Raw genomic sequence first — 18,073 nt, forward strand, 5'->3', positions numbered from 1 at the left:
CCACACTGAGCATCAAGACATGACTGCTGTGCTTTAAGCTGGCAGATGGCTGAGCACCACGCAGCTGTTCGCTCACTGCCCCCTTCCAGTGGGATGGGGGAGAAAATCAGAAGAAAAAACAAAAGTTGAACTTGAGAGTTGAGAGGAAACTATCAACTAAGACAGAGAAAAGGAAAAGGATAATAGTTATGACAATAAATATATATGAATGTATGTAACAAGTAATGCACAAGCAATTGCTTGCCAGCCCCCATCCGATGCCCAGCTAGCCCTCAAGCAGTGGAAGAGAGATGAACTCGCACCCCCTTCAGAATCCCTTCAACACGATATCATATGGCATGGAATATCCCTTTGGCCAGTGTAAGTCAGCTGTCCTCACTCTGTTCCCTCCCAGCTCCTTGGGCTCTTTGCTGCAAATGGCCTCAACTCTGTGCAGCACTCCTCGGCAACAGCTATAAACATTGGTGTGTTACCAGCATTGGTTTTCTCCTAGAACCAAAACAGCATCACACCAGGCACTTGAAGAAAACAATTTCATCCCAGCTGATACTAAGACAAACCTACAGGAAATTACATGTGGAGGTGCAGCACTTTGCAAGAAAAATTGTGCAATTCCTTCCAAATGTCAGTCCTGGCAGCAGAATAAGGCACAAAGCAGAGCCAGGGGATGAAGCCTGGGTCAGGTGCCAGAGGGAGAACTGGAAAGGTGGCACAGCCCACCATGCGTCACACAGTGGTGTCCAGGAGATAGGAAAATCACCGCCAGCTGCTTTTCTGCACTGGCTGAGTATGAAAGCTATTGAGTGCTTACAGCAATGAATCAGTGCAGAATCCATAGCATAGGTTACAGGAAAATAAGTTAGCAGGAGGGGACAGTACTCAGTACACACGGGAGTAGCCGTGCCTGGAAAGCCAGTGTCCACACGCCAAGTACAGTTCAGGCAACCAGTGCTAAACTGAGCAGATGGCCAATGAGCAAAATGCCCAGCATCACTCACACAGTGCAGCACTTACAGCCAGGCTGCTCTCAGGACACAGAGGGGCTCTGGCACCCCATGCCTCTGGTAGTGTTTAGTTCTGGCAGTGCCACCATGGGTGCCCTCTGGCTGGCACTGGGTGAGTTGAGCTCCTGCACAGCCACACTAAGTGAGGTGAGGGGATGCCTCCACCAGGGACCTCATCTGCCCTTCTCTTCTGTTTTCTGCAATTTCTGAAGCAGAAGGGGAAAAGCAGGTGTGGGGCCCTGGCTCTGGGTGCAAGCTGAAGAAGGAAATGAACTAGAGCAGCAGCAGATCACAGCATTATGTGAGGCTGCCCTGCTTCACACCTCCAGTATGCACACCATGACTTCCAAGCCCACAGGAAGGGCTTTGTACTGCACACCTGGGTGCAGCGAGCATGGCTCGAGGAGCTTTTCATATCACTGAGTCCAATACCTTCAGCACCAAGCAGCTGGTGCTTCACCTGCTTGCTGAACTGAGCACTCACAGATAGAGACAGAGGCAGAGAAGGAGAAATGTCCTTTAACCTCATACATAAACACAGGTTCACCTGGGAAGTTCTGAAGAGTCACATGAAAAAGGCATTAGGAGCACAAGCAAGTTCAGAGCCATTCATCATTCAGAGCAGAGACTGTCATGGTTTTGTGATTTTTGGTTTTCGGTATTCCACATCATAACATCATGTGGGGCAGTGGGAGTTTAACTGTTAATGCTCAAGCTCTGGGTACCTGCCTGGAAGAGAAGAAGAACTACGTTCCCCAGGGGACTTTGCGGTCACAGAGAGCCTCGAGATACAACTCCTGGCAAGGTCACCTGATGCGCTCTTCTTTTGCCTGCTCTTCGTCGGCTCTCCTCCCCTTTTCTCCCTGCTGCTCAACTGGACTGCGCATCTCACCTCAGCTCTCCGCGTTGTGGTGAGGCCTACCCACCTTTCGGACATTCTCTCTCTCTCATTATATTTGATTTATTAGCTTTAAATTTAATTATATTGTATTATAGTGTGTTATCTTGCATTCCGATAATATATTTTGTAAATTAGTTGGTTTCTCCTCAAATCGTTGCCGCTGTTTTTAATTATTTTGGGGTCCCCTGTTCCCTTTTTCCAGAGGCGCGGATCTGCGGATCCCTCTCCCCGCTAGTCACGGAACTGGGCCGAACCAGCCCATAAACCGTTGACAGAGACCTAAAAGCGCAGTGAGCTTCTGGGGATCTCCATCCCTGCCAGATCCCTGGAGAAACCTGGGGGCTGCAGGTCACAGCTCAGCGACCGGAGGCTGTGGCTATGACAGGCATCTATGAGCAGAAGAGTTCCTACGGCAGCCCTGGGGGGCAGAAGGATGCAGGCACATGGAACACACTGATGGAAGTAAGCTGAGCACAGAAGGAAGGAAACCCAGCCTCCACACACAGCCATTGCCTTAAGTGCTGGCACATCCTCTGCCCAGGGTCACAGTGACAGCCACAGCTCTGCATGGTAGTAGGAGCAGGGGCACAGAACAGTAAGTAGGCAGTGCTTCAGAACACCCACAGCACCTGCAGCACTGTAGGCTGCCTTGTTATCTCTTCTCAGTTTGTCCCATCTGCTACAAAAATGTTCATACATACCTTCCTTGCTATCATACCAGAGATAATAACAGAGGAGATGTAGAATTGCAATACTTATGTAGAGTAGCAATGAACTGCTGCTACCACTGCTTTTTGTCTCATAACTCTGTACCAGCCAACTAGATAATACCTGACATGAACCACAGTATCCCCCAACAGATATCCTTCACCCAGGCTGCTCCTCCTGCTCGTGAGGGAGGAGGAGAGGGATTGTGATGAGCATAGAACAGCCATGTAGTGATTTTAAAACTGTGTCCTTCTGAGGACTAGGAACAGTTTGGGAGAGCTTCTTGAGCAAAACATGCAAGAAGCAAAAACATGGTTTGCAATAGAGAGACCTTTCCTAAAAAGGGAAGAGATAACTCACACAGGGAGTGCACAGCTGTTAAGCTATCAAGAAAAACTGCAAAGTGGCTTGAAATTCAACACGATGCAGCTGATGTTACTGACTAGCTTACATCTAGAGAAGACATTCAGAGAAGACATTCAGCGGCATGAGCTGAGTGTCTCTGAAGCGTGCCTTGTAAAAGCGTGCGTGCTGCCGAAGGCATTGCACCGTGGATGCGACATGCTGGGGACCCGGTGAGTCAAAGGTGCTGAGCAGGCTGTGCTGCATGCAGCCCTGTGTGGGGATTGCCTGGGAAGTGCGCAGAGAAGTGTGCTCTGCAGGCAGCTTCTGGCCTGTGGTGACAGCAAGGCCCTCTCTGGCCGCAGGGAACTGGCAGCAGGCTGCCTTTGGCAGGCACTGAAAGTCGGATGTGAATAGAGTTTTACAGAAGAATGTGATACATGAAATACCCTGAGTTTCCAAGCAAAGTCAAGGTTACTTTCCTAACAATCTTCACAAATGTTGGGCACAGGTGTTTAGCCAGGATGCCTCCAGCATCTGAAATATAGATCTAAAATGTAAGGATGGAAAAGTTAGGAGAAAATGAATTCCCAAGTAGCACAGAAGATAAAAGACTATCCTAGCTTTTTGCTGAAGGCCGGCTGATGAACAGGAGTCCTCTGGTCCAGGAAGAAAATGCAGAGTGCTCTGGTACAACTATGAATGCCTGAACTGAAGAAGCAAACATCAAAAACACATGCTGGTAGGACTACAGGGGCCTCAGCAACAAACCACAGCAGACAGGACATTGATGTACCAGAAAAGCATGAGATCTGCATAGATGCGCTGGCATTTCATCAACTGGGGATAAATTTGACATGACAGAGAGCTGATCAGAAGGAGATATTGGCTGCAAAAACATTTGATTACAATGGACTGTCACCTCCATTTTCTTTTCTGCTACAAGGAATTTGCCCTTGAATATAAACCTTGTAAATAAGCCAGATTACATTGAATTTGTTCATCCTGCCTCATCCCTGTCTGCTAACTGAATTAGCTCACAAATCTTCAAATATTTGCTAACGAACAAATTTGGTCAGACAACTCTTCTGTGTTCTGGCCTTTTTCAGAATCAAGTACTTGTGGTTTTCTTGCTGGTTCCCTTGTGATCACTCCCAGCGATGTGGACACCGATAGAGAAACTTAAATTGGGTGTAACCCTGCAAAGCCTTACCCAAAATATTACCACTAACATCTCATAGCTCATGTTTTGAAAAGTTTGGGGATGTAAAAGCATGATGTCCTTTAGCAGATGAGGCCATATCACAGAAGGGGTTATGCATTCACCAACTGCATTGCTCAGGAAGGCAGTGCCGTGGTATCTTTACCATGTACAATGCAACTTGACCGCAGACAAACAGAGAAAGCTGTCAGTGTTTTTTCCAAACAGTCACCGCAAGTGGAAGACAGCCACTGCCTTTCTAGAAAACCCCAAGACTCCTTGAATTTTAGACCTCATCTAAAAAAAATCTCTCCTAATCCACGAACAGCCCTCAGTATATACTATGAAAAAGAGCAAAAATTTCCCTCAAGTTACTTGGCTGATGTAAAATGGATATTCCTGGTAGAGATATGAAAATGATAACTAGAACAAGAAGGATACATCATAGAATGAATTAATGCAGCATTAAAAACAAACTGTCTAACGAGCAGTGACTGTTTTGCTGAAATGTAGCTTTCTGTGATGGAAGATTTTTATCTGAGCAGTTAGGCTCACCAGACTCTGAGAAAGTAGACATCAGTTATTCATAAAGCTTTGTTTAAATCATATACTGCAGGTTTTGATTCCATCTTTTGTGCTACAAAAAAATTAATAGAAAACAATCAGCCTGAAAGACAAATAGCTCTATGCCAAAGATCTCTAAGCACTTAAAGAAGAACTGAGAAATCCCATACATTTTTCTTCTAGCTAAAATAAACCACATACCCTGATGGATGGATGATGGCAAAATCAAAATAGTCTCCTCAGTGGCTTTTCTCCCAGCCTTTGCCTCTTTGAACAGATGTTTTGAATACTCTGAACATCCCAGACACCATCCTCAGGTGATGTATTTAGTCTGAATTGCACTGAAGTAAAAGTTTTTTCATATACATGAAAACAAGGTGGCTATCTATGGAAAGTTACATAGATTGCTTTGAAAATAACATCTCATATTTATTTCCCTGGAAATTACAGCAGATACAATGAGAACAATAACACTATTTGGTAGAGCAGATTCTCATCTACAGAATAACACTGTTCAGCATAGCGCTCATCGTTAACTACCCATTTTTGCCAGTGATGAACAGAAACCTGCACGCCATGCTGTAAAAGCCTGCACCAGTGGAGATGACCCACTGTCTCTGTCACCACTGCTGAAATGCACCACCCACCCTTCAGTGTGCTCACATACACTGCTTGGGCTCCATAAATGTTCAGCAAACGTTGCTGAATGCCGATCGGTGCCATTTTTTTCCTGCATGGAGGAATTCAATGATATATTTTTGTTTCATACACACTTCTGAGACAGACACCATTCTGTCAGACTGCCCCTCTGCTGCCATTTGCCGCACAGCAACAGCTTGTAATGGAGTATAGGTGGGAAGGTTCAATCTCTATTGCTATCCCACCAACATCTGCCTCTGATGGGCCAATATCTTACAATAGAAAGCATTACTCTTGGAACAGCCCTCCATATTCAATGGATTTAAATTTTATCACTCTGTGGTGGTAAATTAAGGGTAAACATCACAACATTCTGCAAAGGGTGAAAGGGTGTTGCAAAATAAAGGGACTAATGTACTCCTTGCATCTTAATCAGCTAGACAGTGAATGGGGGTAACCCATCAACTCAGTTGGTTTCAGATTAGAAAAAGGAAGAAAACAATCCTGCCCAAGTCCTGGTTTCATAACATTCCTGAAGTACTGAAAGACATTGATCTGGGAGCAAGGACTGTAGTTTTAGGTTTGCTAATAATCACTGCTATCACCTGAATTATCACAACAAAATTAATTCATATTTTTAGGTTAAGCATGAGCAACATGAACAGCACAAGCAGCACAAACAAGGCATTATTAAAAAAACTCTGCTGGCAATAGCAACATCTATGTAAGAGTTACTTGGTTAACTTTGTTCTGAAGCTTTCAACAGAGATCGTGTAGGTAGATTATTTGAATGCATCCACATATTATGCAGTGGGGTTTTTTAAAGCTGTTCTGGCCCTATTTAAGGTAATTTTAACTCGAAGGATGAACAACAGCACTTGTAGATCAGAACATCTGGTAAAAGTCTGCAATCTGCCAGGGAGTCTTGTGAAAGAGTAATCATTCCAAATAAATGTTGCAGTTTTACACCAAGACAGTGATTATAATAAATGTAAAAACTTTAAAAGAACAGAAGTAACATCACATCCCCAGAATCATCACTAGGCAGCCGTAATTTCTGCAGTTTGCTCACAAGTCACAAGCAAACTACTGTCCTGGCATGAGGCTAAGACTCCAGAGGATGAATGCTGTTTGCAGGACACTAACAGGGGAGAAAACAACAGTTTATCATGTTCTGTGGGTGTCTTCATTCTCCAGTGAGAACATTCTTGCATTCATAAATGAAATGAGAGAGCTACGTTTGAGACCGTTTCCATGAAAAAGTCATATCGCGATGGACTTCAAAGAACATGACCTTATTTTACAGCTGAGCTAATGCAGCTGTTGCCTTTCATTTGAGGGTCACACGGAGAGACTAACGTTTAACACATGCTTTCTCACACTCTGCTATTTAGTAATGTGATTTTGCTATAAAACATGGAAAGCTGTACTTAAATGATTTTGTGTTATCCTAAGCTGGTATTTCAGTCAGATACTACAGCACAACATTGAAGATTGCCCTCTTTGTCTCTAAGAAGATACAAATTTAAATTTTGCTTTGATTTTGTAATTGGATTTTAAAATGACCTTCAACAATACAAACAACATCATTTCTTCTAATATGAAAGTACTGGGTGAGAACTGTTTTGAACAGCAAGAATTATTATATACATATATTACATATTATATATAAAATATTATATATTTTTCATATAAAATATGATATTATATTCTATATGCCTTAGCTTTTAGACTGCAGTGCTACAGACTGTTTTTTCCTACTCTCACTCTCATAGAAATCTATGCTGCTTAAATGATGAGCAAGAGAAAGCCGACAAGAAAAGCAGGAAGCTCACAGAACTGATTTCAGAGTAACAAGAGCTCCCCACTCCACTTCCTCAGCACTCTAATCTAAGAATGAAACTACCCTCAGGAGGGAAGGGATTCAAGTGGAATATCAGCTCCAGTGTCAGGAAGCTGGAAAAGTCTCTTGTTGCCTCTTTGTATAATTATGTAATGGCAAAGCATTACCAGCTGCCCAAACAGGACTCTTCAGCAGATGGTCATGATACACAGCTTAGTAAATGGAAACAAATCACATCTATTTACAGTGAAGTAACGTCTCTAAAGAAATCATCCCCGCTCAGCAGTCCTGTGTGAGAATGGCAGCAGGTTAGCAGTAGAGCTTCCATCTCACTGTTTTATTCTGCTTATACAGACCAGGGCCACAGGTGAGGGGCAGCAGGAAGGCACTCCTGCATCATCCACAGCTGCTGCAGCCTTTCACCGCATTCGAAATCAGATCAGATATTAGGAAAATATCTAATCCAAAAGCTTTGGAAAAAGCTGCCCAGGAAGGTGTTGGAGTCATTGTCCCTGAAGTGTGGAGCTGGGGCACTCTGGGAGGACACGCTTTCCTGGGCATGGTGGTGATGGGCTGACAGTTGGACCTGATGATCTTAGAGGTCTTTTCCAACCTTAGTGATTCTATGAAAAAGCATCAAGCTCCACCTCAAAACTTGCCTGATGGGAAGGCTCTTCAAAACCCTCAGCGATACTGTCCTTAGGAGCCTTGTTTTGATTTCCTGCCTCATTTTGCTTACACATTGCTTAGAACTATTTGACTTTAGGCTGTTGTTTTCCTTTAGCTCCAATAACCCTCTTCAGCTCACCTTCCCAGTCCTTACTGCCTGGAGGTATTTACACACAAAAATCAAAGCCCTTCTCTGCTAGAATTAACAAGCCAAACTCTTGTAAAGAGCTTCCTCCTGCATTTTTCCATTACTTGATCTGTTATCATAGCCCCTCTTCTCACCTGTCATACTTCCAGTACCATTTACACAAGCAGCTCAAGCTGCTCACAGCATTCCAAATAAGACGACAGTATTTAGTTAATATTTTTATTTTCTCCACTTTCACTGGATGGAGGACACTGAAGCCCTTAGATGTGCTGGGTTAAATATCATCAGAAAATCTCAACAACATGTCACAATAACTGTAAAGTTTTATCTGGCCAAATAATGAACTTCTCTGAGCAGTCTGAGCCCTCAGGAGGAGAACATTGGGGCGTTACCATGAAGTAAGGCGAGTCATCAGTCCAAGACAGTGCTCTGGAACATAATGTTACAAATATAACATCACCCCTAATACCATGCCAGGCTGCTGCAACCTCTGCGAATTCCACAGTTCTTTCATTCAACCCCTGTAGATTCTCAAGTACAAAAACACACACTATCTGTTGGCAGAGGGAGTTGCTCCTGTTCCCCTCATGACTGTATATTCCAGTTAGTCTCGCTGCCTACAATCTGGCAGCTGATTACTGATGCTAAACTGTATTTCTCACACATCCTGTGTCTGCGACCCAGCCTGTTACCATCAGTACACGCTGGCTGGACAAACCAATACCTCATCTCCACCCATAATGAAGCATTCATTTATGCTTTAAATGCCTCTCAGTCTTTATTTGCGTTCTCTACAACCTCCTTGCACTTTACTACTCTGGATTCAAGCTTTCCTGTAACACTGCTGCTAAACTTCACATTAAGATATGAAATGTAAAGTTTACCTTAATTATCCCAATTTATCACTGGATCTAATAATGCATCTGATCAAAACAGAAGGCAACTGCCAACGCTGGATACCTATTTCAATTCTGAAGTGAAACAAAAGGGCTCATCACATACCTACATCACATAGAAAGAGGGCAATCAGATAGTAGTACCAGTCTGTCCTTCATCTTTTCTCAACAAAAATGATATGCTCAAAAATTCAATGATCAAAGCAATATTCAGATTTTGTACATATTCTGAAACTCCTTTAGAATGGGAAATGACTTCACTTTTACATTTCTCCTGGGAGTTTGTAAGCATTGTCATGTTTAAAATCTATCACATACAGGGAAAGAAACATCTTGGATTCTTTGTAGTATTTTCACTAAGTAGTAAATTAAAAAGAAGGATTACATTACCACAATATCTAATATTTTAGGCACATATGTTGATGTCACTTCTTTCTACTTTAAATGTCTTGTGATTTCATATTAAAACAGATTGATTTAGAACAAATACAAGACTTTCACTGGAGGTGTTTATCTGCAAATGCAACTTGTGCATCATTGTTAAATTCTAAGATGAATTTCAGAAATTGAGTGTAGTCCTCCTGCTTTAGCTGCTTCATACTTACATCTATACTAATAAATCTTCCTACTGGTAGATGTCAGATCTTACAGATACAAAAGACCATTTCAAAAGTTTGGAACTCACCTAGGTTTTGAACTCTCTACCACGAAACGTGATCTCCTGTTACCATCAATGCAACACTCAGATGTAATGTGCCTGTGAAATATATAGTACAGGTGTTAACTCACGTAACTCTAAACTTAAATGGTTCCTAATCCAATTGTGATTTTAACCCTCCTCTTTTTTAACAGGTAAAACAAGCCTTTTTCACACACTACCCACTGTAACACAGTTACAAGACTCATTCCTTCAAGACTAATAAAAACACTGATTTTGCCTTTCTCTAATCCTGCTTCTGTAGGCCCTTGATAATGTATCTACTGATTTATCGAATTGTTAGATCCTTGAAACTTAAATCCAGTCTTCTTTATATCTGGAGATCAATCCCTCTGAAAAAGTCACATGCATGGCTATGGTGCACATCTGCCTGTGTTTACTGTTTCTTGAAGTGGTAAATGCCTAAATATTAACTCACATCCTTACACTAACACCAGTTATAAGAATATGTCCGATCTTTACAGAAAGGAACACAGCAAGTAATTTGAAAACACAGACTGAAGCTGAGACATAAACTGAACATTAAAGAAGTACACTGAAACACCATTATGAGCATTTACTCAGCGTAGCCATAAAGTAGGATCTTACTGGCGCAGACTCCAAAAAACTGTATTTTACTTTGCAGGTCAGTTCCCACAGTAAAACAGAGCATGTCCGTGAATCCCCAGCACTCGTTTTAGGCTTTTAGTATCTTTAGTACCTGAATAGAAAAGACAGCTGTTCTGAGTCCAAATATATACTTACTAACATCAGTATAGTGATCAATCCCTATGGTAAATGGGATTAAACAGTCTCTGCCAGACACACTCCTAAAACTGAAAGCCACAAAGATGAATCACTAGGCTCTTATAATTTCAATTTAATCCAAAACATAACCTTAATTTGTAGTCTAGATGTGGAATGAATCATTAAAACACAACCTCCTCCACCCATGCCCCCCTATAGAATCATAGACTGGTTTGGGTTGGAAAGGACCTTTAAGATCATCTAGTTCCAACCACCCTGCTACAGGCCTCCTGCTGCAGTCCCTGCAACTGCCAGTCCCATTTAACACTTTGAGCTTTAAAAAATTGTCAATGGAGTTCTTGGAAATTTTATCATTCTAAAACATGACCCATCCTCAAGCATACCTGCACCTGGGGAAGGAAATGAAAACCATTTCAAATCCCCAGCCCTGACGGCAGCTTCTAGTTATAGCAGCCCATACTGTAAAAGTGAATAATCCAGGGGAGGTAAAGAACTAAACTCCCTGTCAGGACCATTCCTGCTCCCATCTACTTGTGCCCATGACAGTCAGGTACTTTAACAGACTTTCAGGTTTCTAACAACTAATACTTCACTTCTAATCTCAGATTAATGACACGCAAACAGAGACCAATGTCTATAAATTTCCTGACAGAACAGAAAGCTACAAGCGAGTAAATCTGGTTATTTTCCTCATTTTGCCCTGCAACTCCCTCAGAATGCCAGGCTAAAAGGCTTGCCTTTGCTGCCAGTTATTCCAAGTCAGATTTAGATAAGCACTGCACAACCTGTGCTGTAATACAGCCTCATTGAATAATTTACGTTTTTGGAGTGATCTTATTTGTTGCAGACACCTGCTGCAGAAGCCTTCCTTACTTAAGACAGTGCCATTTCTTGTACTCTGTTATATTTTTCTACCTGACAAAATCCTAGTCCATTACATTTATTTGCATACTTTTAATAAAGAACTCTGTTTCATTCAGTAAAAAATCTTTTCAAAAGTGGTGTATTTGCACAGTTAGACTTTCCCCTTAAATACAGATATTTAAACAGACTATTTCTGCTTCAGCGTATGAGGCAAAATCTTGAGCATGCGTAAAGAAAATTATTTATAGTAGCCTGAGTGAGATGTTTAAGAAAGATGATTCTTCATGTAACAGGAAAATTACTTCACACTAAGTCTGAGAATAGAACAAAAACTTGCAATGCTGTCTCAGATTCTTCTGGTGACACTTTGCAAAAGCCATGTAAAGAGTGGTGTCTGTTTCTGGGAATCTTTATTAACGATCCTGTAGATGGGGATGAAATCACTGCAGTCTAAAATAATTTTCAGCGTCTTTCAACAAGAGCAACAAGAGTTGCTGCTCATTCAGCTTCTGCAATTTAATTGGGAACTCCCTCTTCAATTCCTCCAAGTTTACCTCTTTCTCCTATCCCACACACCTCTCTCATGTTTGTTTTCCTTATAATTCTGTTCATTTGCAATCCTCACATCGGTCAAACCTCTTGTGACTTTTTTTCCTTCCTGTAGCTGAATGTCTTGCTTTCTTCCTGCTTTTATACAGTAGGAGAACTATTTCATACGCTACCTTACTGAAAAAGAACAAACAATATGGAATGCAATTCATTTTGTGGGACACTTTAGATGAGGCAGTAGCCGCTTTTTAGTCTGTCTAGATTGAAATCAATAACCACTTCAACAGACTAACTAATATACTTAGAAATAAAGGGGAGATTAATAGCTGTGAGTTAGTAGCATCCTGCACCTGCACTGTCAGATACTGTCCTTGAAAGATTTCTCCCCGTAACTTGCCGACATGGAACAGCCTGGTTGCATGACTCAGAGCATGCATTCACACAAAATGTGATCCCAGCCTAGTTCAATCCACGCTCTAGCTTTGAGACAAAATCCTGTACATTTCTTTCAGAGGAAAGATTTAGAATCTGCAGAAAATAATTATAATAGCTATTGAGTGATGATTAGAGATAAGGTTTCAGGTTATGTATATGTCCATGTGTTACAGCCAGCAGACCGGCCTCCCCTCTTTCTTCTCCTCAGGATATTCAGTAATGTCTGCAGCTGTGAGAACTATTACAGGGTCTTCTGGAATAAAAGCTGTTCTCCGACTGATTCAATAGTCCTATAAAAATAGCACAGACACCATGCAGATTTCAGCTTTCATCTTCTATCTGCTGTTATTACCTCACCTGATATCACCGTGTGGAAAAACATAATTTTTAAGTCAGATTCTTCTACTTTTTACTTTTAAATCAATCTGTCAACATCTGAGGAATTGGAAATGCAGGAAGTCTGTGTTTACATCAACTGGACAATGACTGTGACCAACTCTTATTACAGCAGCTTGCTAGAGATGAACACATTGCAATACTCCTGCTGCTCACAATACTCATATATCACAGGAAACCAGTGGTATTAATATTCTTAAAAGTAATTAAGTCAGTATATTTAAGTATTTTTCAAAGTTAACTCTTTTCTCTTCTTCTTTTTTTTCTCCCCTTAGAATCAAATAAAATATGCAAATAAGATGTAACCAGCACCTGTAAGTGAAAGCTGATTGATCACAAAAGGTAATAAAAGGAAAATTTACCAGCTGCACAGAAGAATTAATTTGTAACCCCATGCCCCTCCCACATTAGGACTTCTTCCTCCTCTGCATTGTTCTTCTTCCTCAACCCTTCAAAGAGAGAAAGCAAAAGTGTGCCTGGGATTCTTCCTAATTCCTCTTAGGAACTAATTTAATTAAACTCTCAACACTCTCATCTAATTTTTCAGTTACATTTCTTTTACAATTCCTACTACGTAAAGATTAAAAAGAGATACACTAATCAGTGAATATTCAGTAGATCAGCACTACCCTAAAAGCACTCTCTTCTGTTTTCTTTTCACTTGCTGCACTGTTGCTCAGCTCACTTTCTCTGTATAACTCCTGCTGGCACATCACTACTGCTATTGCAGCCACCTGAGTTCTCACAGGGATCCATAGTATTCCAAATGTAACTTGTTTTTAATGTAGAAACTGTACTTTGAGGATACGAATGGGTTAACACTGGGGATCAATAATAGGACTGACAAGCAATAAAGCATGAGTCAGACCAGACTCAGGCTGACACCATGACCATTTTCTTGGATCTTACTGGCATACATTTTCCGTGTGAATCTCACAGGACATGAGCACAACCCAGAGAGCGCTATCATGAATGTAACTGGCTGATGAACTCAGAAAAAGCCACGACCTGGAAAGGCATAAGAATATAGCTGAGTAATGGGCATCAGCATGTGGGATTCATTAATCAAAAATTAAATTAAAAAAATAGTGCTGTAAATGTGATGATCTCAGTATATAAGCAAAGCAATTTATTTTATTTTTAATGTGCTCAGCCTGTGAAGCTAGAAAATACTGATAACATTTGGGATACACATAAAAATATTTCATCAAGGGCTCATGCTGCCTGAAGCCTTTGTCTAATTAAATTACTGGTCAGCTCATAGCTACCTCATAGAACTGATGATAAGTTTTTATATATTTTGCCTGAAAGACAAAGCAAACATTACTTTTCAGAATGTTATAGTGTAGAGATAAAATGTTCATTGAAAATGTTGGTTTTCTGACCAAGTAATATCTTCTCAATTACTTACTTGATTCGAGTCCTTTTATAAAAATCAGCCTGTTCTGAAATTAAAAAACAAAACAAAACAAAACAAAACCATTTTCTGTCAAACTGAATTAGGCAGGGTGGTTAACTGGAAATGTTTTCCTTCAAAGTGGTCTAAAGTGTAAAGTACTGTGAAGTTGCCATGTTTTATTAAATTAAATGAAGCCACAGAGTGGGTATATTCTGTAGAGTATTAGGTTTTTATAATAGTGAATGGAGAAGCAATGTTGACACATCAGTGTTCTAGCTTTAAAAGCCTACATTCAAAAGTACCAATGTGATGAATGAGGAAGGGTTTGCTGATATCCTTTGTGTCACATGTACAGCTTATCCAGAACATGAAAATCACCTGACACTTCAAGATAGCTTTGTGTGATTAATACTCTCTTTCAAGAAAGTTTTGAATAGAAAGCTAGTATTTCAGGGGCTCCAAAGGCCTGACAACAGAAAACTGTAATTTAGAGTAAAAATAATTTTGTGGAATATAAGAAATGCAACATTTTTAGGTGGAGTCTGTTGCAACTTTTCTTACAAAATGAAGTGAAATTCCTCTTGTAAAACAAAACCAGACAACTAGATATTACATGTGTGCCAATTGTAAAATGCTGGTCCTTGACAGCACCAGATATGTTGCTACACATAAAGATTTAATTTTTAAATGTCATTTAGACACTCAAGTTTCTAAGAAGTCTTTAGCTCTGGGCATTACCAGTAGCCATTCCTAATACTCTGAATAGGAAATGGATGATAACAAAGGCTTTTAGAACCGTTTAATGTCTCTTTCATTCATTTTTGTTGCTTTGCATAGAATAGATATAACCAATTTGAGATTTGACTAAACTGTATGATTTCTTGCCAACACCTTGGCAACATTTCTATTCAGCTCAGGGGAAAGTGGCAGACACTCAGTGCACAAGTGGCGAATTATATATTGCTGAATGAATTGGATCTTGAATATTTTTGGAGAAGAAACACCATCAGTAGCAGATAGTACTGCATAATTTTAGGCTACTGTCACCTAAGCTTCTTTTGACAAGAAGAAAATATACTCAACATTTGCCTATAATGATTTTTTATTGCTACACACTAACATCTAATGTGTTCCAGATACATTCAGGACAATTTGTTCATTTCACTCAGTGATCAAAATGTGTTTTGACTAGTAAGTCTCTGTTTATTTTGTTCAGTAATCTTTTTTCTTAATGGGAGTGTTTTCCAGATGTTGTGTTAGTCTAGTCATCTGGGATCTCTTCCAATACGTGTGGAAAGTTTGCTGTCATAGGCTGTCACTGGCAGTTTTGTTTAACAAGCAGACTAATTAGTTCACCCCAGCGTAGTTATAAAGTGATATATAAGGCATCTGAAGCATCCCTGAGAGCAGGCACATTCTATGTTAGGTAAGTGTAATTCCTTTCTCTACTCAGAGCATTCTGATGCAAAGAAAATGATGGGCTGGAACAGAAGGAACACTTTTTCCTTTTTGAAAGAGATTTACCTTTGCCCTACATTTTCATTTGTCATGCTTAATATTTTGATGATGGATTATGTTTATAAAAATATGCAGATTAATCACAATTTTGACAGTATTGATTTTGTTTCTAGATTTATCTTTATTGTAGTCTTAGAGGCTGGTGTACCAAACTCCACCCATTTCAAATGTGGAGACTGACTGTAGAGCTCACCTAATAAAGAACTGCAAAAAATCCTCCCATTTGTTAACAATGAATATTCCTAGTCTTACTGAAAAATTTAGCAGCTAATTAGCTACTAACTATGAGAGGATTAAAGGAGTAATTATAAATTACCAACCTCTCCTGGAGTAATTATAATGTGAGCTGTATGTTGCAGTGAAACTCATGTTCTGTATAAAGATATGCATTTCAAGTTTAACAAATTCATTATTAAAAGATACAAGAATTGCATGTAGTGATGTGAAATTATTTCTTTTTAGAGATGATGTCGTACCTGAAAGTAATGATCATATGGAACATAATTTGCGTATCCCTGGTGGTCCTTTCATTGTCCCTGATTCAAGAAGTGGCTTCTCAAGGTACTGTAACATCCAGTTGAAGGGAGGCTGCCAAACAGATCCGGAAAATGATAAGAAAGCTTCAAAATGAAGCTTTGAATTTATCTTCTTAAAAATACTGAACTCTAAAACTTTTTTTTTTTTTTTTTTTTTTTTTTTTCCACACACAGTCATTATGATTCAGTTTTATTTTCATTGAATAATTCCATAAATTAATTTTGGTAGAGCACAGTCCTCTGTTTTTGAGAAATAACATATGTGTGAATATCAGGCAAAATTCATATGAGTTTATGTCTCTTCCTGCAGGCATATTCTGTTGATCCTGTTGTCCTTATGCTGATATATTTAGCAAAAGTGATTGGCAATATACTTCAAGGAAGAATTTAGAATTATAGTATTCATAAACTTGAGGTAGAAATACCTAAACAGGACAGGCTGGGGGAAAGGAATGTGCATGTGGGACTAAGTTCTTTGCCAGTAAATGCAGAGGCTGATTTTGGCAACTACATGTGTAATACTGCAGATTTTAATTTACTCTCAAAGCTCTGCAGTTGCTTTGTAACTAAAGCGGCCCCATGAAGAAGGAATGGAAGGACTAGTAGCCTGGCAAGCCCCCTGCTGTCCCTCTTCTCAAGTAGCTCTGAAGTGGTTACACTGATAACACAGTGTATCACTGGCTTGCAAAATACATTTTATTATTACCTGTGAATACTGAACATAAGGTCTGCGCGGGTGAGCAGCTCAGCAGGGCTCAGGCGTCAGACACCACCTGCAGGACAGCAATGTCTGACACTGCACCCCCTGAAGTCAATGGGTGCCTTCATACTATTTCCAGCAAAAATCAGATTCTTGCCAAGAGCAACTATAAGCACTGAGGTGCTTTCCATGCTTCACAACTGAATTGCTGAGAAATCACAATACAGGTTCAATCTTTTGTTATGCTGAGCTCTACCTCCACCTGCACAGTGTGTGTGCTGGTAGCAATGGTTGTCTTTGGTGTTGTGTTGTGTTACATGTTATTCTTTGTTGTTTCCTTGTTGTTCCTCAGTGTTTCAGCTGGTTACCCAAAGTCTGTTGTAGCTCGCTGATTGTTCAGCTTTTTGTTTGTATTTAGGGACACTCCACTTGCGGTCCTGCATTTCCAGAAGAAGTGATAGAGCACCACGTTAGAGGGGGACTCATGTAGTAAGCCCAGATGAATATATGATCCTTTGGAAGCAGACCTCTGATGTCTTGCTTGCCACCTGTGGCCTGCACCACATATTTATTATCTGGCATTTTGCAGCACTGCAGCAGTCAAGCTGTAATGCCAATGTGAAATAAGCACCTAGGTTGTTCTGCTAGTACCAACCTTTTCATTAGTAAACAGAGAGCACTTTGTAGAAGGTTGGAGGACCAGATCTCAACTTCTCCTAACCTCAGGGTCAGCACCAAATTCATCTCTGACTTTGGAGGAAAAAAAACCAAAAAACAACCATGTGAAGGGCAGGCTTAAAACTGGCAGTAAAAATGGCTCTGGGGACCTATATTTATTATGGCAGTGCTCACCATTTAAAACGTGAGCTGATTTTATTACAAAGAACATTACCAAAGTAAAAATCAGACAGACCTAATGTATCTGTCAGATGTGCTGGTGCGGGCCCACTTCTGTGGCCATGCTTAGAGTGAATTTTAAGATAGAAAATGAAACAACATAGTGCCTGATATATTGCCTCAGATAAATTGGAACAAGCTAGTCTGAATGCCATAACCAGTGCAGCCATCACACTGAACTGGTCCTCAGGATTTACTGCTTTTTAGGAGAACAGGACAAACCAGCCCAGACAGTGCCCATCTCTGCTGCCTGCCCACGGGCCAGCCCAGGGATCAGCTCTGATCTGCAGGACTTCCAAACGGGCTGCGCTGGCTCACAGCTTCCATGGCTCTGAGTGCAGAAATGGCATTCTTTAGGGAAATGTAAATCTTCCTGCTTTGCCATTCAGTTTCCTCACA

At 40.6% G+C, this 18,073-nt stretch overlaps 1 protein-coding gene across 1 annotated transcript in view; it reads left to right on the forward strand.

Annotated features, from left to right (window-relative positions):
• The first annotated feature begins 1,850 nt into the window (after positions 1 to 1,850).
• Positions 1,851 to 18,073, forward strand: part of PRG4 (proteoglycan 4) — a 33,164-nt gene continuing 16,941 nt past the window's right edge. The window contains exons 1-3 of the mRNA XM_090145745.1: positions 1,851 to 1,915; positions 12,900 to 12,966; positions 16,004 to 16,102. Of these exons, the coding sequence (XP_090001871.1) occupies positions 16,006 to 16,102 (97 nt within the window). The 5' untranslated portion in view covers positions 1,851 to 1,915; positions 12,900 to 12,966; positions 16,004 to 16,005. The remainder of the gene's footprint in view (positions 1,916 to 12,899; positions 12,967 to 16,003; positions 16,103 to 18,073) is intronic.

The sequence above is a fragment of the Phasianus colchicus genome, chromosome 9 (assembly GCF_987193195.1).
Source record: "Phasianus colchicus chromosome 9, bPhaCol1.hap1.1, whole genome shotgun sequence".
Classification (NCBI taxonomy): domain Eukaryota; kingdom Metazoa; phylum Chordata; class Aves; order Galliformes; family Phasianidae; genus Phasianus; species Phasianus colchicus.